The sequence below is a fragment of the Rhinolophus sinicus genome, linkage group LG09 (assembly GCF_036562045.2).
Source record: "Rhinolophus sinicus isolate RSC01 linkage group LG09, ASM3656204v1, whole genome shotgun sequence".
NCBI lineage: Eukaryota > Metazoa > Chordata > Mammalia > Chiroptera > Rhinolophidae > Rhinolophus > Rhinolophus sinicus.
Genome location: NC_133758.1, coordinates 106,880,951 through 106,906,017, shown reverse-complemented (window position 1 = coordinate 106,906,017; position 25,067 = coordinate 106,880,951). Strand labels below are relative to the sequence as shown.

Below are 25,067 nucleotides of genomic sequence, written 5' to 3'. Positions count from 1 at the left end.
ATTATAATAATCATAAGTGCTATGAGATAAAAAGTACTCTGTGGAAGGAAAACATATACTAGTGAAACCTACCAGAGTTCATTTAAACCACTGTCTTGGGCTGGCCGGGTGGCTCAGGTGGTTGGAGCTCCGTGCTCCTAACTCCGTTCGATTCCCAGATGGGCCAGTGGGCTCTCAACCACAAGGTTGCCAGTTCGATTCCTTGACTCCCGTAAGGGATGGTGGGCAGCGCCCCCTGCAACTAAGATTGAACATGGCATCTTGAGCTGAGCTGCCTCTGAGCTCCCGGTTGGCTCAGTTGGTTGGAGAGCATGCTCTCAACCACGAGGTTGCCAGTTTGATTCCTTGAGTCCCGCAAGGGATGGTGGGCTGTGCCCCCTGCAACTAGCAACGGCAACTGGACCTGGAACTGAGCAGTGCCCTCCACAACTAAGACCGAAAGGACAACAACTTGACTTGGAAAAAAGTCCTGGAAGTACACACTGTTCCCCAATAAAGTCCTGTTCCCCTTCCCCAATAAAATCTTTAAAAAATAAATAAATAAATAAACCACTGTCTTGACCCCTGCTATATTCCTCAACTGGTTCCCTCCTTTTTCTATCCAACCTGCTCCACTTCTTTGGAGAAGCCTTTCTTGGTATGCTTGTTCTTCTCACATACCCTCATAATACCCTGTGCATACTGCTTTCACAGAATTTATCTCACTTGTTGGTTTGCCCGGATATTTCCCTCCAATACTCCCATTCTTCCACGAGTCTTTTATCTCTGTATTCCAGGGTATTAAAATAAATCTTTGTTGAATAAATGATGTACAGTTTTTAAAATGTTTTTATCTTTAAATATTTATAGACTCAGGAGAAGTTGTAGAAACAGTACAGAGGGTTCCTTGGGTACCCAGCTTCCCCCAATGGTAGTATCTTATAAAACTATAAAACATTGTTAAAACTAGGGAATTGACACTGGCACCATGCAATTAACTAGACTACAGACCTTACTCAGATTTCATCACCTTTGAATGCACTTATATTTTTGGTAGGTGTTATACACAGTTCTCTCAAATTTTATCTTTTGCAATTATACCACAATCAAGATACAGAACTGCTCTGTTACCACAAAGAACGCCCTCGTACCATCCCGTAATAATGATGTCCATTTTAACTAGATTTTCTCTGTATTATTACAGGGAAGCAAGATGGTGAGGACATACTGCACATTAGCTCTGGAATGCACTGTCCCCTCAGAGATGGCCCTGGCAACTCCTCCCCCAAATCCAAGATCTGCAAATCGGTTAAAATGTTAAAATTAACATTAAGAACATTTTAGATTATCTTAACATCCTAAATGATTGTGATTTATATCATTCAGAAATGGCTAAGCAAAGACTCAACTTTAGAAATTTTGTAGTCGCATCTTTCTTTTTCCAGGAGTCATTTCAGTTTTCTGTCTTTTCTAGAATCATGACAAAGTTTCAAATGCTGTCTTAGGAGGATACTGTTTCACGGCCATTGGCACTTAATTAAAAGAAAATGCCTTATTAAATAAAAAGGAATGCTTGAAGCAATGTCATGTGCCTAGTTTTGGATATAGATCACATGGGAGCTGCTGTCCATTCCAAAACGGTTAGTGTAATTGCTGATTTATGATGTCCCTCAACTGGATATTGTAACAAGCTGTGATTGTTCAGCTTCCAAACTGAGACAAGACATGTAAGGAAATCAAGGTGTTGAGACTAACGATGCCACGTACCCCACAGTCAGTTGTTCTACCTCAGCGGGTCCAAGGACTCAGCCTCCTCTGATCACAGCAGCACCCTTCTTCCTGACTGTTCTAACGCTCTCTGAGACTTTTTAAGGGGATGGCCACCTTGAGGGAAGGAACAGCAAACAAGTACAACTATTTGAGGATAACTGTTCAGTCTGTTCTTTTCCCAATGAAGAGAAAACACAAAAAGATTGGCTTCTTTGAAACTCTAAATACAGCAATCCAGCCTGCCAGCCCTCAGTGATTTAAAAGTTAAAAAGTGACGCTTTAAGTATTAACGAACTAGACTGTCACTTGTCTGACCCAACCTCCATCCTCAATGCTTTGCTCCCTTATAGCCTTGTTAGAGCTTGGAAAAATTAAGTTTTTGCAGCCATAGTTGGCCAAACTGCAGTGCTAGAAAATAAGATGTATGTGAAAGTCTGCAGATTTGGGGGGATGAAGCATTGTCCTGAGAAAGCTTTTACTTTCCTGGAAAAAAAACAAACAAAAAAAGCATAGATGGCTGAAGCCACTCCTTTCTCCCTCTTCCTGTCTCGAACAAGGGTGTAACCATCTGCAACCATGAGGGAAATGTCCAGAGAATTACAGAAATTGTGGCTTTGCTGTTCTTACGCAGTTGAATGAATAATGGGAACTGCCTACCTGCAGACTGGTTATGTGAGCAAATACACCAGTATTGGTTTAAGTCATTGAAATGGAATCTTTGTCACTTGCAGCCAAACACATTCCTAACTGTATAGCTATTAAAATGATACCTTTCTAGTCCTCTTTCATCCTCACAACTAGGTTCTCTTTATACAGTTACTGATATTACTATCTCATTACTCTAACTAGAAAACTCAGTCATCTTTTACCTTATTTTCCCTCATCCTCTTAGGAACCAAGTCTTGATTATTATATCCAGCTAGTTTCTTTCAAATCCATTCTTCACAGTCTTCACTACCACTCAATGAGTTTGGACTCTCTCCATCTCCTATCTGGATTATTTTAAGTCTTTTAACCTGTATCCCCCGTTGCAGTTTGAAATCCACCATGTTTCAGAATTAGTGTTCTAAGGAGCACCTGAGATCTTGCTCCCCTGCATATGTTGTTTGGCTCAAATAAACACTTAGAATTAAAAAAAAAAAAATCATGTTTCCAAAATCTCATGAAGATATTCTTCTCTTTAAAAATCTGAAATGGCTGTCTACAGGATGAAATGCAAACTCTTACCATAGGTATTGTTAGCAGTTTCTGCCTTCTTGTTTAGGCTGTATCTCCAGGATCCAGTTTGGCACAGAGCAGGTGCTCAAGCATTTGTTCAATGACTGAATATTTTGTATGGCTTTTGTTGTTGTTAAGTCAAAACACATTTAATCAAACTAAGCAGAGTGACAGCACACTGGGCACTCAATACAGATTTGTTGAACGAATCTATTTTCTCAATTCTACTGAAAAATCCTTTATCGAAAGCAGAGCTGGATACACACATCTTGATGTGCACTGTTGACCTCACTTTTCCCACAGGAAGAGGCTCGTCACTAACGTATATATGCTTTGAGTTGATAATTAGTTGTGTACATGCTCCACATAGGGCTTATGCTAAAAGTGAAGTTAGGAAGGTAGGTGACGGCTGTGTGGGCATTTCTGACAATCTTGGGTCCATAAATAACTTCTATCAAACGAGAGAGCAAATATACAACGTTCTGCTTGCCAGCACGCTGTACCGACTTAACCCAACCAGTGTGGGCCACAGCCACCAGCTGCCACAAAGGCCTGGCTTTGTGAAGCAGTAGGCGCTCCTGTGAAACTTGCTAGGCGGGGGAGAGGGTAGCTGCCCGCATTGCGGCACAGAACTGTCTGCAGGCTTCGCAGCAGAGGCTCCCCCTCCGCACCCCGACGGTCGTCTCCCCAGAACTGCGGGCCATTTCACGTGCTGCTTTGAGTTGCTGCTTGGCCTTGCCAGACCAGAACATGAAGGCTTTCTGGATGACACGGGAAAACCGAACACGCTCTGGAAAGCGGAGGGCGTGTTTTGGAGAGAAGGGGTTGAGGAAACAAAGCCCACTCCGCCAGCCGCCCAACGTCTGCCCTCACGGGCCAGGTCTGCTGTTGTCCAGGCTCCTCACTCCCACTCCCCCACCTCCCCTGCAAAGTTCTGGATTTCAGGGGGGGAGGTAACAGCCTACAGCACAATATTTGGTACTCGGCTGCCTGGATTTCCTAGCACTAAAATCTCCGAGCCTCACCTTCCGCCAGGCTAAGCCTTAAGCCCCTACCGCGTGAACCCGCTGGCGCCTCAGGCCTGCGCGTCTGGGGGCGGGGGCCGGGGTGGGGGGGGCGGTGAACCCTCCGCCGCGCACGCGCCCTCGGCTGACCTTCCCCGGGAAACCCCTTCAATAGCGCTTCCCTGTCACCTCGCGCTGCCCCCGCCCTTCCTGCTCTTTCCGCTTCCTTTTTCGCGCCTGCGCGGACCCAATTGTTTTGGCTTTCCGGTGGGATCCAGCAAAGGAAAAGGGCGGGGGAAACTAGGGTAAGGGGGGTTGGGGGGGTCTCGAGAACCCGGGAAACTGCAAAATTGCCGCTTGTGGCGCTAGGCGCGCGCGAGCGGTAAGAAGGAAACCCTGGGAAGGGCTGGCCCCCGGCCCACGAGCCGCACGTTCCCGGGCTGCGACGGGGGCCCGCCGAGGGGGCGAGCGCGCGCCGCAGGGGCGGGGCGGGAGCGGCGAGCCGGGCGTCTCGCGGCCCCGGGGGAGGAGTCTGGCGGTGGTCTGGCCCGGAGGAGCGTGCGGCGGCGCCCGCAGAGGACGCTGATTTTCGCGCAGGACAGAGCTACCGAGGGAGGGCGCGAGGGGAAACCGGAAGGAAGAGGAGGCGGCGGCGCCAGCCTTCCTCGGCGGGAGGCGAAGGCGAGACCCTGGCCTTGGCCACGGCGGGAGGGCCACGCCCCCGCCGCCGCGCCCAAGGGCCCAGAGTCTTCGGGGCCACGGGCCGCACCGGATCCCAACCCTCGGGAGCGAGGGACGCGGGTGAGCAGGCGTCGCCGGCGCGGGGAGAGAGGGGTGGGCAGGGGGAGCCCCGCGACGATCTGTGGAGGAATTGGGATGGGAGGTTAAAAGGGCTGCGGCTCGGCCCTTTGTAGCTTGGCGGGTGGGGGGCGGCGGCGGCATCTTTCAAACCGGAGACGTTTCCGCCGCAGGCGGGGGAGGGGCGAGGGGGCCAGCGCAGCCCTGCGCACCCCGCGGCGGCCCCCCTCTGCTGCCGGGCGCCCGGCTGGTGCGCGGGACAGGGGCGGCGGGCGCGCCGCTTGCGGGGGCGTTTCCGGCCCCGGTCCCCGGGCGCCTCCTCGCCGCGGGTCTCCCGGGCGGCGCCCTGGCCCGGGCTGGCGCCCGCCCTTGCCAAAATAAAGCCGTTTCCCTTAGCGACTCGCGACGTGTTCACGAGATGGGGGCCGAAGGAGGGCTAGCCCTTCCTTGCATTTTTTTCTTTCCCGGTACATCTGAAGTAACCAGGAGATGTCCGGATTAACAGAGGTCCCATTGTGATCTACTGATGATTTTAAAAAGAAAGCAGAAGCTGCCCTTTGAAACGGAAAATTGTGTACGTGTTTACTTTAGACTGTGAAATCGTTAACTTATTTGAACTCGACCACCTCCCTCTTCTCTCTCCGTATGAATTGAGAAACCGTGGAGTAGAAAACTATCCCTTAGTTTGATGTGGAGCAGTTACTTTGAGTTCATGCCTTTTTTTTTTTTCTGGTTTAGCAATCTTAAGGTAACTTTTGATAGCTCGTTCAAGGGGAGAAGAACATACACTCCACGGGCTATAAAGCTCTAGAATTGTCCGCTACCGCGATGGCCCCTTCAAGGGAAAATAGAAAAAGAACCCAAAATGTGAAACTAACTTTAAAAGGGTATGTTTGTGTGAAATATCTTCTGTAACAGTTATCCTTGTGAAATGAAAACGTAGGGCACAGGGTTGGTCACGTGTTGTTTATGTATGAATCTGTATGTCTGGCTCACTGAGCATTCAGGCACTCAGAAACAAAACCCTGTGAGCAGTGTGGTCTGACCAAAACGGTATTTTCCTTTGAGGGAACTAATGAACAGGGTGGTGGTGTTTTTTTTTTTTTTTCCCTTCTTCTGAGTTGGGAATTTTTGCCTGAATTTGAGTAGTGTGGACTTCAAATCGCGTGCAATTTTGAGTGACTTATTTGAGTTAGTCTTTGGTAAGGACTTTTTCCCTGACGTTTTCTCAAGACTTTTCTCCGACCTAAAGTAAATTGGAAGGTAAAACCAGTCAGTTGTTTCCCAGTCTTGATGATGTGGAAGTTTGCTGTTCTTTCCATCTGCCCGCTGATGTTAAGCTTACGTCTTCACTTTGATCTTTTGTTAGTCTAGTGTTTATTGAAGGCCTTTTAGACTAGGCTCTGAAATCCTTAAGAGGGTGACTGTCTCTAAACTACAGGACTATGGCAGTTCTATTGCGCATGCTTTATAGTCCCACATAGTGCTATTTTCTCTACTCACAGGCTGTAGGAAGAGTTTTAAGAGCTATAACTCTTCCGTTTTTTGCTCTCATAAGAAGCATTACCATAAAATGTTAACTTTATTCACAGAGCCTGTAAGGAGATGGGTGGGAATAGAAGTGTCATAGTATTTGAGTCTTCACCCCATAGATGTTCTTTATCCTGGTTAATGGAAATAATGAGATATTTCATAAGATCCAAACACTGAATGTGTTTAAGGTGGATGGTAAATTCGTGGAAACTTGAATGCAACTTACAAGCCAAAAGATACCTTGGTTTTCCCAGAGATTTCACACATTGGTAAAAGCGTAGTTTTTCTTGCCCATATTCCTAAGACCAGGAAAAAGGATTGATTCTGTTGTCATAAAGTATATGAATGAAAATATCGGAGTCCTTTGGTATATCTCAGTCTTACATTTTCAGTTTTGTGGAGTTTGAATAGAGCAACTAATACTTAAGTAACTCAGAGTAGTAGAAATGACAGGTTGATTTCAGGTAACTTTTTAAGTATATGAAGGTCACTCCTGGTTCCCTTGCCAGGAATTTGCAGTACTTAGATTCCTCCGTGGGGGGACTTTTGTATGAGATTTGGAGAAAATAACAATCATTTAATGAGAGATGCTGATGCTTTTAAAAATTTTTCCCTTTCTTTCTCTGCTCCACTCCCATACCTCTGACAAGTGGTGTCATGTAGTAGCTTCCACAGTAGGCAGAGGATTCTAAGTATTACTGTTTACCTTTTATTTTTTTTAAGAAGCTGATTAACATCAGTAGTCATAATTGTTGTTAATTGCCTATGCCCTTAATGACCTCATGAGTATGTTTGAATATCTGGGAAATATTTTCATCCGCTGTTGTGATTGGAAAAATGATTGACTTGGTGGGAAATGAAGTCTCAGTGAAAAAGTTAGGGTCAATTTCACTTTAGTCCATATTTCTTCAGCTTTCATTCATTAATCACCGCAGAGCCAAAAAGGAAAAAAATGATATCCAAAATAAAAGGACATACTACACTCATAATTGTTCTGTCACAGATGGCATCTCCTTTAAGTTCTTACTTAATTTTTAAAAAGTGAGATGACTTATTAATCATAACATAGTACAGAAGCTTATACTTGTGACCTGAATTTACTTACGGTACTGAGCATAATCAACTCGATGGAGCCATGTAGTCTAGTCACTGTGGTTGGAAAGGGGGGACACAGGAATAGACCTAAGCTCTGAATTTGATGAGTAGGGGACACTGTACTCAAATTGATCAAACTGGATCAATTTTTCAAAAGGCAAAGTATTTGTTTTTTAATTGATGTTTGTCACAGTCCCAGAAAATTCTGTTTTGTGTAGTGGTTGACGATCTAAAAGACCAAGTCTCCCCGAATGTGCTCGACTGTCAGGGTTGTTTTAATAACTTGAAAGCAACCTATTTCTGGTACCAGTATTTTGTTCTCCTTGAGGAGAAACCTATCTTCTCATTGAAATGAATGAAGAAAGGCTTGTTTTATGACTCGTGCCTTCCTGGCTTCAGTTAGTTTTTCTGCACTAGCATCACCCTTCTCAAGATTAGTCTTTGTTGAACTAATTTCGTGATTTGTACCATCAAAATACTCCCTAAAATCTTGGAATGAATTTCTGTTCATCTGAAATACCGTTCACCCAGGGAGAAAAGAGACATGTGTTCAAGTGGTGAGACCTTGTGATTGGGACCCCCAGACCTGGTAGAGGTGTGGAGATTCAGGAGTTGAGAAAGTGCTACGAAAAGCTTGACCGATGAGTGCATTAATAAAAACAATCACAAATATTTATGTAGTAGAACTGTGTGTTAGGCACTGTTCCAAGCTCTTCATAAAACTAGTTTAATCGTAATCCATTGAGAAGAGTTCTACTTTTTATCTCCCGTTTTACAGCTGAACATAATACAGAACAAAATATGTAACTCATAAAAGGTCACAAAACTAGTAAGTTGCAGAATTGGGCTTTCAAGCCAAGTAATTTGGCTCCACAGTTCATGGTCTTAATTTTTTGGCAATACTGGACATTCAGAAAGCCTTGAATCCTTTCCAGGAAAAGTTTTCAGTCTTCTGTATTGACATGCATAGCGTTGGAAGACGCAGCAAGGCCTCCTCGGTTAAGTAACATACAACTTGGAAGCGCTTCATACAGACGATGATCCACACGGCCCTTCCTCTATCAGTGTCTTATCCCTGCGGTGTCATGTCTGCAGTTATCCTTCCTTCATTTCACAGACACAGCTCAGTTAATTGCTGATCAGTCTCATTTTCACATTGAGTAGTTATTTAATCCTTTATTCCTTGATCTTCTGTCTTAGTTAACATTAGAAAAATTGCTTTGCTTCTAGTTGTGTTTCTGTTGCTGTCAGTGGAAGGGAACTGCAAATGACACAGCTGTGGAAATGAAAACTAGGTTTCGAAGTGAAAGTAGAACCTTCTTTCCCCCTAATAAAAACCACTGCCATCAACCTGTGAAACCTTTCAAAGTATTTGGGATTTTTTTTTTTTTTATTTCGCCATTTCATTTAATTAATTTTGGTTCCTATTCCCTTAATACCAATATATAGAAGCTACAAAATGAATATAAAGTTTATCACTACTGTTCCCTTTTTTATTATGAATATTACAGTAATAATTTACTTTGTAAATTTTCTTTGCATATACACTTTTGAGTGTATTTTGGCTTTTGTAGCTGAGGACTTAAATGCCTTTTTAATGCTGTTCCTTTATAGGAAAGTGAAGTATTTCAGGCAATCAACTCACATGTCTGACGTGCAAGTAATTTGAAAGTTGGGTTTTTTCCATTTCTGATTTTAAGGTGAAAATGAAAAATGAGGTTAGCTCTATGAAGATTTACTTTATAGACATATGGATTATTTAAGGGAGGAAAACCTGTTGGAATAATTTTCCATAAGAAGTCTTTCAGATTTTTAAGTAGAGTTGCATATATTACAATGGATTGCTGACTAATTGAATCCTAATGATCATTTAATAACAGAATGTTTGTTTTGAAACTTGTATGTGGTGGAATTCACTCAGTAGAACCTTAGAGGTGTGGGTATTCTGGACAGTGTATTAGAACCTAAATTTTTGTGTTTTCTTTTTTCTCTCAATCTCAATTTATAAATTTCCTGCATTTATACGAAGCCCTTAGATTTAGATAAGTTGGTCTTTGTCTCCTAATTATTTGCATAAAGTCAGTGGGTAGAGAGTAGGAAGGATCTTATCCTGTGTATAGCGTTCTAACCTTATTCATTGCTATTTTTCTGTGCCATTAAAGCAAATCAATCAAAAACATTGAATTGAGTCCAGAACTTAGAAAAAGGAACGAGAATACCCATAGTTTTTATGTCACAGTACACTCATATTAGATTCTGAATTTCATAACATTGTGTTTATGTGGCTCCCATTTAATTCTTATTCTTGTTGGCATTTTTCACTCTGGAATATGTTCTAGTGACCTGCTTTACAATATAGGATTTTCCTGTTACTCTTTCCTGTTAATCTTGCCTGGTGTCAGGAATTGTGGCATGTCACATTGATTTCCCATCTCTGTCCTTTGGTTCATCTAATGAATCCATGTATCCACTAAATTTCTTTATACAAGCATTGTCTTGTGTACATCTTGTTTATCAAATGTGTGTAGATGTTGCAGTTGATAAAATAAAAAGTAAGTTATTGACTATAATAGTTTTTTTTTATTGTGGTATTTTCCCAACAGATTATCTTGGAGAGGAATGTCCCTTTTTTCCTTAACCTTTCGTAAAGGGTACTCACACTAGGTAAAAGAAAAAATATTTCACAAGTCCATTGAACCTACAGTAGGTGGGAAAAGCAGTTGTTAGGAGATGTTAAAATATTTCAGTTGAAAAGAAAAGGGGAATATAAACAGGTTAGATTAAGAATTATGTTCAATTCAACTTTCAAGCATTTCAAGATTTCTACTTTTTCCTTGTTTTTGTGATCTGAAGGGAGAAACATTCTTCCAAGAAAAACAACTTGAGTTATGCATATTAGTCACTGACTCTTAATATTTGATCAAGAAACAGTCTGAAGCAGAGATTTGTATATGTGGCCTGCAGCCTGTTACTGTAAATAAAGTTCTATTGAAACAATCGGGTCCATTCATTTACATACTGTCTTGCTGCTTGCAGCCTACCACAGTGTTAAGAATTTGGGACAGGGACCTTATGGCTTACAAAGTCTAAAATACTTTATGATGAAAAAACAGTAGTACACCTTTTGAAAGTTTGTGGTTTTCTAAATTAATCAGTGTATATGTTAATAAAGTCAGGAGGTTTAAATAGGTCTTCACTAAATTTTTCCTTCCTCTGCAGTGCAAAACACTGTTAGCAGTGGGAGTAAGTGCCAACTACCTCCTTTGATCATTTTCCTTATACTATAGTTTTTTGTGTATTTTTTTTTTATGGTAAAGTAAAATTTCTTGTAGCTATCAAAAGTTTGGAAATGAAAGATCAAGACAACTAGATTTCAAGAAAAATGTTTCTTATACCTAAGTTCCCTCATTTGCCTGCCTCTTTTGGCTATTGAGTTGATCTTATTTGGGTTTAAAACACACTGTTTTTTTAAATGATAGTCATGGTATTGGCTGTAGTGTATACTGAGAGTAAATGCACCTGGTGTTTTAGAGCTCTAGTGGTTGGCAATTCGCACGCTGAGTACTTAGAACAATGACCAACACTTAGTAAATACTCAGTAAACATTTGTTGAGTTCGATTTAAGTAGCCATTAATTTAGAATAAAAAATTAAGTAAACAATTGCCTTGATACCTAGAATTACTGTCCGAGGATGCTAACTTTTACAGATAATAGGATGTATCACTTATTTTGAAGTGAATTTTAGATATAATACAGAATGATATATATGACAATATATTCAAAGGACAGTTATAAAATGTGTCACATCATCGGTAATTAATATAGTACAAACGGAAATGTTTCAGAGTATTTAGGATATTGATTTCAAGTTTTGTTTTTAGGAGAGAAGTAATCTTGTTATAAAACTGTTTATGTTACATGCATTTTAAGGTTATTGGTTGATCATCTTAAACTTAGCAACTTTTCACATTTTTAATTAATGCATTTTGAAGTCCATGTTCCCAGAGAAGTGATACTTTATTTTGAATTGTACTAGATGCAGATCTGTTTAAGTTATTAAGTTTATTTACTTAGTATGATATCTGTATGGCTTACTTTTTCTGCCTATTTTAATATTAAGATATGCTAAATAAAAATTACCTTATCAGGTAGAAAATGTACCCTTAATTACAGAGGAAGAGGGTGGGAAATAGGGTGTATAAATCAGTGATAATGAGCATTACATCAAGTTGGCCCACTGTACTTTTAAAAGATGTCTTCAGTTGTTTTAATACAGTTTCATGCATATGATTTAAAAAATCAAACCAAGTATAGCCCAGACATAACAAACTAAATGGGTCTCAAAAAAGTCACTGCCAAATATCAGGTCATAATATGAGGTTAAAGAAATTACCAGAGTGAGCCTGTACAGCTAGCCTGCAAGGAGTTCTGGGATCTAGGAGTGTGATCCAAATCTATCCTGGCCCTGGCTGCCAGTTCCTGTCACATGGTTTAAATATGGATGGGGATGATTTTGGTCCTTGCAGCTGGGTTTAGGCTTTTCAGTTTATTAATACATGCATTTCTGTAGATAAATTTCTCAGAGGAAGAATTGATAGACCGAGTTGTTAAGTACTTACAATGCCACATATTCTACCTTCTCTAGACAATACTTCACTTGCAGTTCTGAAATTCAAAAGCTTTTAAAATCGAATTTTTAATAAAACTTTGCTTGCAAAGCCTGACCTCAAGTAACATGAGGCTCTATATAATATGATTTTTCACACTGTTCATATTGTCTACAGTAAAGATAGTAATATGTTCGGTTATGGCGTGCTGCCCCAGACTCTTTGAGAGAGTCTTGTAATACATGATTTATGCACCACGCTATCTCTATACAATCTGAAAAATTCGAAATTCCAGAACATATCTCGCTCCAAGAGTTTTGAATAAGGCCTTGTAGTAATGTGTCACCTTACACTTCTGTATGAGAATGCTCATATTCCCACACCCTCACTAACACCAGACCTTGCTGCATTATTAATATGTGAAAATAGCTAGTGATTTTAGGTAGTATTAGCCTTAGGGGCAGTAGAACTTAGATTTATAGTGTAACTTGCAGATCTGGAAGAACAAAGTCATTACCTTAAATGACCCAAGGTCTCACTCTGCCTTTGCACCTGTTTTAGTTCCATAGTTACTTGGCTGGAAATTGACAATTTATATCAAGTTAGCAGTTCCTGCAATAGTATAATTAGGCAGGAAGTGCAATGTGATCTCTGACATATAGGTGGTATTTTGTGAGAAAAAGTATTAGTGGTTCCAGTGATACTCATAGATTTCATGGCAATAGCACTTGACTTTCTGATTATGGGAACTAAGAGATACCTAATTAGAAAAGAGGCGGTAGTTTTGAACTCTTACTGTGTTTCCCTGAAAATAAGACCTAGCCAGACAATCAGCTCTAATGCATCTTTTGGAGCAAAAATTAATATATGACCCCAGTCTTATTTTACTATAAGACTGGGTATACTATAATTAATATGATATAATACCACATCTTACATTAATTTTTGCTCCAAAAGATGCACTATTGCTGATTGTCTGGCTAGGTCTTATTTTCGGGGAAACACGGTAATAGCATTCTGTTGTGGGTTGTCCTTCTGTTTTTCCTGGTTTGTAATTTTGCCATATCTTGTAAGTACTGATTTTTAAAGTTAAACTTTAATTCAGCTGGAGTTTTTTTTGATGAATGGTATGCAGTGTGACTAAACCTTGGTTTTAGTTTCGTCAAATGGTTAGCCAGTTGTTCCAACATTAGTTGTTGAAATAAGTCAGTCTTCCTAATTTGAAATGCCATGTTTATCTTTATCATATCTAATTTCTTATGTTTACTTTAGTTTATTGTAGATTTGTAATACATTTTAATATTCGACGTCATGAGAAAAAACTTGCCTTCCCTCCCCAAATATCTCGGCAACTTTTGTGTATTCTTCCAGATGAATCCTCTGCTCATAGGGTTTAGATTGGATTTGTATTAAATTTACATACTAATTTGGAGAACTTTTATATTTGTATAATATAATATGGAGTCCTCTGTATAGGAACATGTGTCTATTTTACCACGTTTTGTAGTGTTTTTTTCCAGTAAAATTGTTTGCTCTTACAAAGATTTCTAGGAAGGTAACACTGTATGAAGATATATATTACATATACTTCCCTTATAGAATTGAACTGCAGATTTAAAAATATATACCATGTTTTCCTGAAAATAAGACCTAGTGGGACCATCAGCTCTAATGCGTCTTTTGGAGCAAAAATTTATATATTATATTATATTATTATTATATTATATACCTGGTCTTATATTATAGTAGAATAAGACCGGGTCTTATATTAATTTTTGCTCCAAAAGACGTATTAGATGATGGTCGGGCTAGTTCTTATTTTCGGGGAAACATGGTAGTTTATACTTTGGAAATAAATTGAGTCTATTTATCATATAGTTTAATAATTAAATTATATATAAAGCTTTTGTGAATGCATTTAAAATATATCCCCAAAATGAGAATCTCTGCAAGAAAAAAGGTTGTTTCCTCTTAAATTATGGTCATGTATTGCCACTAAACAAATAAATAGATCTGGCTTTGTGGTAATTTAAATTCTTTGTTTTTAAAGAACTTTAAAAATGTATGCCTGTTATGTGCTCCTTATTTTCTAGAATGTTTATATTTTGTATAAAAGGCAAAAAGTTAAAACTACAAATGTTAATTTCCTTCAGTCTTTCTTTTCATTTTAAATGTAATAAACTTTAAAAAAATGTCCTTTTTCTCATGTTTCATTTTTATGGTAATAATAGCTAAAGTTGAACTTCAAAATAAATATAATTTATATTTAAGTCTGCCATTTTAAAAATTGTACTCTGAATTATACTGGCCTACATACTCTAACTGAACTTTTTTTCTTTTTAGTTACCCAGAAGATCCACGGGACATAGGATGTTGCCACGAAATCTACCTCGCGTGTTATTCTTTTTTACTCGTGAGCTGCACAACAACTGCAGATTGGAGCAAGATGTCTGCAGACTGTGTTGAGACACTCTGAAGAACCTAATTAACACACGATGACCTAGGAGTGATTTTAAGTCTATAACAAGATACTACAATCCATTAGTGAATGTGTCAGTCTTGGTTCTGAATGCTGCAGGTAACAGCAAGCAGAGTTTCTCCTTTCTTTATTTCTGAAGCATTCACTTGACCTTCCATCAGTAAGACTGACTTTTCTAACCTGCTCCGGGAGATATTAATGGAATACAGTCATGTCCACTCAAGACGAGAGGCAGATCAATACTGAATATGCTGTGTCCTTGTTGGAGCAGTTAAAACTGTTTTATGAACAGCAGTTGTTTACTGACATAGTGTTAATTGTTGAGGGCACTGAATTCCCTTGTCATAAGATGGTTCTTGCAACATGTAGCTCTTATTTTAGGTAAGTACTTTAATCTTGATTAGTTTGTATTTCAAATGCAGAATATTAGTTTATTTTAATGTTTTAATAGGAATTCTTTTTTCAGTTTTTTAAATTAAATTTATTGGGTGACTTTGGTCAATGCATTATATAAATTTCAAATGTAGGATTCTGTAATACATCATCTGTGTAATGCACTGTGTGCTCACCAGCCAAAGTCTAGTCTCTTTCCATCACTATATATTTGGCCCCCGTTAGGAATTCTTTTAAGCATTATTTAAATTAAAAAAAGAGATATCTTAATGTTTTGCTAATTTTCTATTCAGAGGATGTAGTGCTTTCCAAAACAGTTCATAAGTAAGGGACAGGTGAAAGCAGTTGTTACAAAGGTTTAAATACAAAAAATTGGTTGAAATTGACTAAGGAAAGATTTTAATGATGGGGAGGTGAGAAGATTCAGATGTTATTTTTCCATTAAAAGAAAGAAAAATGAATGGGGTAATTTTCACTTATTCTTGAGATGTCAAAATAATTGAATTTTAAAAACTGGTCATTGTTAATATATTAAAAAGTACAGTAGGTTCTAATAATTTCTAGAGGGTAATTATTGCTATTCACATATGTTAAGGACTTTTATTTCCTTTGTAAAAGTATAGTTTTCTCATTCTTGGTTACTATTGTCATTTGTGATATCCTTTAGCCTTACCAGACTCTGCTAGATTAAAATATTTAGTGATTAATAACATTGTTGGTGTTCTGTATGACTTAGAATTTTAGAAGTTAATTTAGTTATTGTTTGCTAATTACAAATAAGTAAAGCTTAACTTTCCACTTTTACGATCCTTTTCAAATTTTTAATCTTTTTTTAAGTGGATTTCTCTTTATTATGTGTTTCATGAGAAGAATAGAAGTTAAGGCATAGAAATTCCTTTGTGTTCTGCCCGTATGTTGAATTTTTACTTAATATTTGAAAGGGACAGGGTGAATACAGGTAAATTAAATGTGGACCACTATATTCCTACTACAAATATTAACAGTCACGTAGAGATCAGCAGTGAATGTTAATTTCTGCTGCTCTTTAGTGGCAGCTTTAGACAGGACAGGTTAAAGTTGACTTTCATGTACACTGAAGATGTAGAAACTTCACCTTCCTCAGTGTAACCCTTCTCATGATTACAGAAGCTAAGGCCCAAATGCCAATTGCTTGCTATGTCTGCAATTGCTTCAGGTTAAGTTGTGGATTTTTTCATGTAATTTCAGACACTGATTTTCTTATCTTAGACAGCTTAGTGTATTTGCAAATAGTGGTTCCAAAACCTGGTTGATCGTCAGAATACTATTGGGTGCTTTTACAAATAGATATTCTTAGATTTCAAACCTAGAAATTTGAGTCAATGGGTCTGGGTTACAGTTTCAGAATTTGTGTATTTAAAAGCTTCCTAAATGATTGTGATGGTTATTTTTTCCAGATCTGTTGGTTTAGTAGATGATGTTAGAAATTCAAGGTTGTAGAATATTAGAACAGCTGGGCCCATTAGCTTTCCCTTTCTGATGGCCATAGATTATAAATTGATTACACATTATTAGAAAGAGCTTTATGCCTTAGTTGTGGATTTTCAGATGGCATTTGTAATCAGAGTAGAACCTTTGTGGTAGTAACCTTAGCAGTCATCTAGTCTAACTTTTAAACTTATGCAGAAATTCTAATATTTTCTGTATTGTCATCATCTCTGTCATGAAGTAACACATGGGGTTATTTAGATGTCTTCCCTTTTTTTCTTTCTCATTTATTTGTGATTATATAGATAACACTATTCTTTAAATTCTCTAGTCATGAGGTTATTATTTATTTATTTACTCCCCCGCCCCCCAAACTCTGGTTCAAGCCGTTGTTTCTCAGTCTAGTTGTGTAGGACACAGCTCCCTGGCCCATGCTGGTGTTATGAGTCTTTCATGCCCCCCGGCTGCCGGTCACTCATGCTGGCTACTGGCCACTCACGCTGGCCCCCAGCTGCTCATAGCAGCACACGGCAGCACATGGCCACTCACGCCGGCCACTGGCCGCTCCTGGCAGCCCGCGGCAGCTCATGCCGACCTCCGGCTGCTCACGGCAGCCCAGCTCCAGGGAGAGCTGTTGTTCACAATCTTGGCTGTAGAGGGTTCAGCTCACTGGCCCACAGGGGAATCGAACCAGCGACCTCGGTTCGATTAGGAGCACAGCGCTCCAACCACCTGAGCCACCTGGCCAGCCCTTTATTATTTACCTTTAACTGATTGGATTGGAATTGGTTTTCCTTTAGACCAAGAAACTTAAATCTTTCATTAATGTTACAATCTTAAAGACAACACAGTCCTTCTAAAGCTACTGTTATTTCCTTATCGCCAGCTAGTTCCCTTCTTTAGCATCCTTGGTCTTCTGAGAGAATATATTCTCCTTAAAGCCAATCAGATAATAATGAGTAGAAATAATAAGTAGAAAGGATAGTCCAGTACATGTTTAGGATTAAAGCCAGTCATCTTGAAAATCCTGTGTCTGGGCCAGTTTCATAATCCACAGTATAAACATGATTGTTTTCTCCCACATACATCTTTTCTCTGCTCTGGGTAGATAGATTGTCATATACTTCCACAATTTGATCTTTTCCCAAGTATTCTTCAATTGGATTTTGCTTTCAGGTTTGTAGATTTCATTACCTTCACACATAAGTAATATTTCTATCAGTCTTTATCATCAGAAATTTACTATTAGAAATTTTGCCTTTGGAACTAGATACATTCTTCCCTGTGCAGTTTGAGTTACCGGTTCATCCCACCAAGAATCAATACAACGTCTGAAATCAAAAGAGCCTCTGAAGTAGTAGTTTCTATTTGGTAACATTTACAGTTCTTTTTAGACCCCCAATGAGAGAATTACTCAGCATCTCTTCCACAGTGGTACTTCAACCGGTTAAAATATTATGTAATTCAGTATTTGCTCGCTCTTTAAAATGTTTGTTTAAAATGTTCATGATCAGCTTGGCTGGGCTTCTGTCTTTGGTCTTCCGGAAGCACAGTTCCTTCACAGAAGTCCATCATCCCGGTGCAATAAGCCATAGTCTAGAATGACCAGTCTCGGTGTAATCTGTATAATCAGCTGTTCCCTTGCCCTACTTCCTCTTCCAAAGTTACGACCTTCTACTGGAAGAGATGTAAAAACCTCTTGTGACCCCTAAATCTTCTATTTTTGTCTCAGAACTCTTACAGTTCTTGTTCAGGCTTCTTTTGGCCAGCTCCCATTTTCCCATGTCAAACAGGTGGAGCCAGTAGCAATAGGTGTCTTTAGAGAGTTTCTTGTCCTGTCTAGGATGTTTTCCAGGAACAGATCCTGCTCGCCATTACTCTAGGGTTTATTTATGCCCATCCTGTATTCTTCCGGAGGAAGTCACCACCCACCCTGATGGATGTGGTTTTGTCAGTCCTCTACTCCCTAATTGCCTGCAGTCTTAGCTGCTGTCCGTACTGCTCATTTCTCTGGTGAATATCTCAACCTTCTGTCATCCTATTTTCTCCTAATTGAGTTCTACCTCAGGTTGGTCCTTGGGATACTAGGTGGGCTTTTCTTTTTGTTTTTTAGTTTCCCTCATATAAATTAATTGTCTTTAACACATGTCACTTTATAGGTAATTCATAGTTAACTGCATTAATGCCTGTCCTCCAAAGTTCCAGTAATGTTAAATACTTAACTGATTATTGTATTTTTTCCATTTGACTCAATTGCCCTTACCTCAAATTAAGTATATCCAAAAATTTAACTCTTCTTTCTCCCAGAATTAACTTCCTTGGCCCTAACAATTTTTCTCTCAATGGTTGACAGTATTTTTTCAGGCGCTTACTTGAAAATAAACAGGTAGCTTTGATTCTTTCCCTGTTTACTTCCTATTGTACCCCATTCCCTATTTTGAGAAAATCACCAGCTCTTGTTGGTTCTTTGTCAAAGCTTTTGTATCCATTTCTGCCGCCGTAGGACAGGTTCTTCTTATTTTTCATCTAGATTATTGCAGTAGTAGCCTCAGAACCAGTTTTCCTGTTTCTAGTCTTTGGCCCTTGAGGTTTGGTAGTACAGAGTATTCATCCTAGAGTACCTTTTATTACCTCATGACCCCATGCTCAGAACCCTTGTGTGCACCAGTATCTATAAGAAAAAGCTTAGACTCCTGTGTCTCATTTGGAGAATCCTTGCTCTGTGATCTAACTGCCACTCATCTTCCCAGTTCACTGCCTACTCTCTTGCATGAGCCCTGTGTTCAGCCATGCCCCTGGAACAAACGGTTCTTACGTTCTGCCCTCAGTCACGCTGTTATCCAAGTTGAATGCCTTCGTCATCTTGTCCCTGAGGGCCCACGCTAGTGACTGCGGTGATGCCCACTTTCGATCACTACAGGCTTTTGTCTCCTGTGCGACAGTAATGTTCTGGGCCTTGTTTGTTCACCTCTCACCTACATATGGCCATTCTACTTTGTATTCCTGCAATGCTAATTCCTTTCCAGCATAGTTTTCCTGTATACACTAGATTCTTAGGAAACAGTTCTGCATGTTTTTAGGAAATCATTGAGTAAATGAAATTTTTAACAGCTTCATTGAGATACAATTTACATACCATAAAATCCACCCATCTTAAGTGTATAACTGATTGAATTTTAGTATATTTACAGAGATAAACAACCATCTCAACAATCTAATTTGAAACATTTCTATCATCTTGTGCCCACTTATAGTCACTCACCATTTTTACTACAGTCCAACTACTAATTTCCCTTTTGTCCCTCTATATATTTGCTTTTTTGGGACATTTCATACATTTAAATAGAATCATACAATGTATGGCTTTTGTGTATCTGGCTTCTTTCACTGAGCATGTTTTTGAGATTTATCTGTGTGGTAATACGTATTAATACTTAGTTCCTTTTTATTGCTGAATAGTATTCCGTTTTATGACTATAAGGACTATGGGCATACCTAGGAGATACTGCGAGTTCCATTCCACACTACTGCAGTAAAGTGGATACTGTAATAAAGCAAGGCACACGGATTTTTTGGCTTCCCAGTGCGTATAAAAGTTTCGTTTACACTATACTGTAGTCTATTAAGTGCAGTGGCATTAGGTCTATAAATAGTCTACATACCTTCATTTAAAAATACTTCATTGCAAAAAAGTGCTAACCATCTGAGCCTTCAGTGAGTTGTCATCTTTTTGCTGGTGGAGAGTCTTCAATTTGTGGGAGAAAACAAAACAAAACAAAAACACAGTGTCTGCAAAGTGCAATAAGGTGAAACTCAAGAAAACCAGGTATGCCTGTAAGGGAATTTTGATATTGTCACTCAGAATGGCGCAGTGGAATAATTTGGTCTGTCTTTGGCACTAGATTATACTTTTCTGTTGTCTCTCAAATGTTTTCCCCATAAGTTAGTTGTCCCTCAGCAAATATCCAAAATAAACATCCCATGTTTTTCTTTCGAGCTCTACATTTGTTTTATACTAAAGCTGTAAGCTTTGCTTTTTCCTTCTCTGCTTTAGGGCCATGTTCATGAGTGGACTCAGTGAAAGCAAACAGACACACGTGCATCTGAGGAATGTGGATGCAGCCACCTTACAGATAATAATAACGTATGCGTACACGGGTAACCTGGCAATAAATGACAGCACTGTAGAGCAGCTCTATGAAACAGCGTGTTTCCTGCAGGTGAGCAGTTTTTCCTCCCAGTTACGTGTGTCAGTTGTGAGTTATTTTTTTTTCCAAGAAACATTATTTCATCAGTGATGCACATATGTAATTTTCTTGTTGCAGATTTTAGAAGGTAAAAGTTTTCTTTTTAAAATGGGTAAGGGAAAGACAGAATAGGATTTGATCAGCCAGTCGTCTAATTTAGTTTTAGATGGGAACTTAATTAAAAAGAGAAGTAAACATTTCATACTGGTTTCATATTCTGTGTCAGGTACCTGAGAATGTAGATTTCAAGTAAAAGCAGTGTTTAACAGTGTTCATTAAATTGTAAGTGCTTCAGGGTTTTTTGCTAAATGTTTCGATGTACTAATTTTTGATGGTATTACTTTTCACAGAAAATTTCAGTATCGTTATGGAAATTATCAAACTTATGTGGAACAGCCATGTGACCACATTGAGCTCTTAAGGGGAAGAATTTAAACTAAACTAAAATACTGTGCCTATAGTAGGTACCTACTATACCTATAACTCTGGGGAAACTAAGCCCATAGTAGGTAGCTTCCAGATGCTTTAGAATTAGAGTCAGTCACATCCTAAATCCAAGCTTGAAACAGGGAAATGCCAACTGTAAGTGCTGTCTTTCCATAGCATGTAAGTTCATTAACTGTTTTAAAGCCAGGAACTAAAAGCAGGTGTTTTATAGAACTGCTTAAAAAAAAAAAAAAAAAAAAAAATTTTTAAGAAATTTGGATTCCAAAGCACTTTGTTACTGTAAGTAGTGACAACTGTTCGTACAGTTTTTTTCCAACCATGTTACAGCAACCCTTATGCATATGGTTGGCCAAATGCAAAGTAGGACTGCTTGCTGGACTAAGTGGCCCTGGCAAGCCTGGGATATGGGGCATTTAATGATTTGCACTATTAACCACGTCAAATAATAATGGTTTTATATGCCAGCGACCATACTGTGCTTTATTTGGGTTCTCGTATAATCCTTACAATAATTATTTGTAAGGTTTCCCCCATTTTATACAAGAGAAAACTGAGGCTTAGAGAAGTAGAGCTACTTTTCTAATACTGTACGAGTACTGACTGGCCAGTCCAAGCTTTGAACCCAAGCAACCCAACCTCTCACTGTAAATTGCTTTTAGTTCATTGCTATGATGGTGAATAAGCATAGTAGGTAGCACTTGTTCAACGGAGATCTACTTTTCCTTCTTAAAACAAATGTAGAAAACGTAGGGTGGCTAAGGTGGGTCATCTAGATGCAGGTGGTTTATAACCACATGGAAATACATTTATTGTGCCTTTGGTTATCTTAGCTCTCAAAATAAGAAAGGCAAATAATAACTATTCTTAGTCATTGTGCACGATTTTCTGATTTTATTTGTCTATGGTGTCCATTTTGAGAAAACCAGATTCCAGCTACCAGCAATTATCATTTCCTGTGCTATGATTTATTTCCGTTGTTTTCATTTGGTTCTCAATTATATATTTTTTAAAGCCTAGAAAAGTGTATAACTTATACGTGAATTTCCTTCCCTTTGTCTTAAGACTGTTTAGTTTCTTAAGAGCCTGTTTAATGTTATAGTGCTGACTCCTAAATAGGGCAGTTAAGTAGGCCACTGGACAGGAAGAAGAAATGCAAAGCTATGCGTAGTCTTCTAATTTTATTATAACGAAAGATGTGATCTCTTAGCCCAAATATCCGTATCTAAAAATAAAAACTATAGTATAGGGATCTGATTAACATATCTGTGTCTTAACACAAAAATAAAATTTGTCCTACCTTGATCATCTTTGTTTTTTTCATTTTTAGGTAGAAGATGTGTTACAACATTGTCGAGAATATTTAATTAAAAAAATAAATGCAGAGAATTGTGTGCGATTGTTGAGTTTTGCTGATCTGTTCAGTTGTGAGGAATTAAAACAAAGTGCTAAAAGAATGGTGGAGCACAAGTTCACTGCTGTGTATCACCAGGAAGCTTTCATGCAGCTGTCACATGACCTACTGATAGACATTCTCAGTAGTGACAATTTAAATGTAGAAAAGGAGGAGACGGTTCGTGAAGCTGCTATGCTGTGGCTAGAGTACAACACAGAATCACGATCCCAGTATTTGTCTTCAGTTCTTAGCCAAATCAGAATTGATGCACTTTCAGAAGTAACACAGAGAGCTTGGTTTCAAGGTCTGCCACCCAATGATAAGTCTGTAGTGGTTCAAGGTCTGTATAAGTCCATGCCCAAGTTTTTCAAACCAAGACTTGGAATGACTAAAGAGGAGATGATGATTTTCATTGAAGCATCTTCAGAAAATCCTTGTAGTCTTTACTCTTCTGTCTGTTACAGTCCCCAAGCCGAAAAAGTTTACAAGCTATGCAGCCCACCAGCTGATTTGCATAAAGTTGGGACCGTTGTAACTCCTGATAATGACATTTATATAGCAGGTGGTCAAATTCCTTTGAAAAACACAAAAACAAACCACAGTAAAACAAGCAAACTTCAGACTGCCTTCAGAACTGTGAATTGCTTTTATTGGTTTGATGCACAGCAAAATACCTGGTTTGCAAAGACCCCGATGCTTTTTGTGCGCATAAAGCCATCTCTGGTGTGCTGTGAAGGCTATATCTATGCAATCGGAGGAGACAGTGTGGGTGGAGAACTTAACCGCAGGACCGTGGAGAGGTATGACACGGAGAAGGACGAGTGGACCATGGTGAGCCCTCTGCCGTGCGCCTGGCAGTGGAGCGCAGCGGTTGTGGTTCACGACTGCATTTATGTGATGACACTGAACCTCATGTACTGTTACTTCCCAAGGTCTGATTCCTGGGTAGAAATGGCTATGAGGCAGACTAGCAGGTCCTTCGCTTCAGCTGCAGCTTTTGGTGATAAAATTTTCTATATCGGAGGGTTGCACATTGCTACCAATTCTGGCATAAGACTCCCCTCCGGCACTGTGGATGGGTCTTCAGTAACTGTGGAAATTTATGATGTGAATAAAAATGAGTGGAAAATGGCAGCCAACATCCCTGCCAAGAGGTACTCTGACCCCTGTGTTAGAGCTGTTGTGATCTCAAATTCTCTGTGTGTGTTTATGCGAGAAACCCACTTAAATGAGAGAGCTAAATATGTCACCTACCAATACGACCTGGAACTTGACCGGTGGTCTCTGCGGCAGCATATATCTGAACGTGTGCTGTGGGACTTAGGGAGAGATTTTCGATGCACTGTGGGGAAACTTTATCCGTCCTGCCTTGAAGAATCTCCATGGAAACCGCCAGCTTATCTCTTCTCACCGGATGGAACAGAGGAGTTTGAACTGGATGGAGAAATGGTCGCGCTGCCACCTGTATAGCTGGGAGGGAATCCAGGGAGTGCACGCCTGGCTTATGTGCTTTGTCATTTTCTTTGCTAAACAAGAGAGGCTATGAAAGGACTAAATATGAGTACATAAAAATCTATCTTTGATAAATTTTATTTTTATGCCCTAGTTAATATTTGCATCAGTATAATATATATCAGTGAGTCTTACAGAAAGATATGCTTCCATAATATGAAATAGATTATCCAATAATTGAGAAACTTTTATGTGTATCATGAGAGCATAGAATCTGGATTACCTAACATTGTTAGCCCTGTGTATGTACAGTTCCAAAAGTTCACTTATTAAAGTAGTTTCCTGTTCCTAGTGTGGTATATCGCAAATCGTGCTGAGGTTATTTTAGTCTATGTATTTCATTCCCGTGCTTCTGTTCTGAAGTCCTGGAATACAGTTTTTCAGTGTAATTAATTCAGCTGCATTTAACACTAACGTCCGTGTTGGTACAGAAATGTTGTCTAAATCCTGTACTTCAGTTGAGGAAGATCTTCCATCTTACAGTATTGCACAGGGAAAGCTATGACTGCAGGACCGGTCTAACTATACTGTTAGGTGCATGTATTCTTTTCACTAACTTATACTCGAGCATACAGGTCTTCCAATCAGCTGGTCACTTCCCAGGCGTGGACTGAAGTTGCTGGGCTTGCAATGAGAGTTGCTAGTCCCTCACTGTGCGGGTCTGTGTGGAGCTTTAATCAGTAAATGCCTCCACTTCCTGTATTACATTAACATGGGCTCATGCATATAATTACCTGCTGCTGTTGTATTCCTCCACCTTAAAGATTTAGAGTGGGTTAACCAGGTCATTACATCTTAATTTAATAACAAGCATTACTGTAGAGTGATTGTGTGTAGATACCGTTAGCTGTCAGGGTGTGTTTTTTTTAAGCTGTTGTGTGTGGGGGTAGGATTAGGAAGGTGAACTGTTCAGGAATTCCTGCACCCGCCGTGCAGGAGAGCAGACAACTCTGCGCTGCTCTGGCATTAATCCCAGGAACCACTAGCAGGAGCGGGCGCCGCCAACCTAACACGGGCACAGGTGCTTCGTGACAAGCGTTACTAGCATGTTCAACTGCATAATGTTCTGGCACTGTATTTTGAATGACATTAATTTATTAAATAAATAAATTGTATATATTCAA

General features: G+C 39.5%; 2 protein-coding genes across 10 annotated transcripts in view; one reads left to right on the top strand and one right to left on the bottom strand.

Annotated features, from left to right (window-relative positions):
• The window catches only part of LOC109461230 (uncharacterized), a 25,513-nt gene extending 21,400 nt beyond the window's left edge, over positions 1-4,113 (bottom strand). For 3 of the 6 annotated variants that reach the window (XR_012498927.1, XM_074340977.1, XM_074340979.1), the window contains exons 1-2: positions 2,977-3,563; positions 73-241 (exon numbers count right to left, since the gene is read on the bottom strand). The gene's annotated coding sequence lies outside the window, so the exon portion shown is untranslated. Of the gene's footprint in view, positions 1-72; positions 242-1,746; positions 1,864-2,976; positions 3,564-3,992 lie in introns of those variants that run through there. The other 3 variants (XM_074340978.1, XM_074340981.1, XM_074340980.1) reach the window with 3 other exon arrangements.
• KBTBD2 (kelch repeat and BTB domain containing 2) lies at positions 3,709-25,067 on the top strand. Of its 4 annotated transcripts, none has more exons than XM_019757311.2 (4): positions 3,709-3,847; positions 14,349-14,865; positions 20,399-20,564; positions 22,366-25,067. In XM_019757311.2, the coding sequence occupies exons 2-4, from the start codon at positions 14,696-14,698 to the stop codon at positions 23,899-23,901; spliced, it is 1,872 nt and encodes a 623-aa protein (XP_019612870.1). In that variant the 5' UTR covers positions 3,709-3,847; positions 14,349-14,695; the 3' UTR covers positions 23,902-25,067. The 4 variants fall into 4 exon arrangements, with proteins under 4 accessions (XP_019612870.1, XP_074197076.1, XP_074197077.1 ...); XM_074340975.1 differs by lacking the exon at positions 3,709-3,847 and adding an exon at positions 4,174-4,276; XM_074340976.1 differs by lacking the exon at positions 3,709-3,847 and adding an exon at positions 4,301-4,772 and having other exon boundaries at positions 14,349-14,583.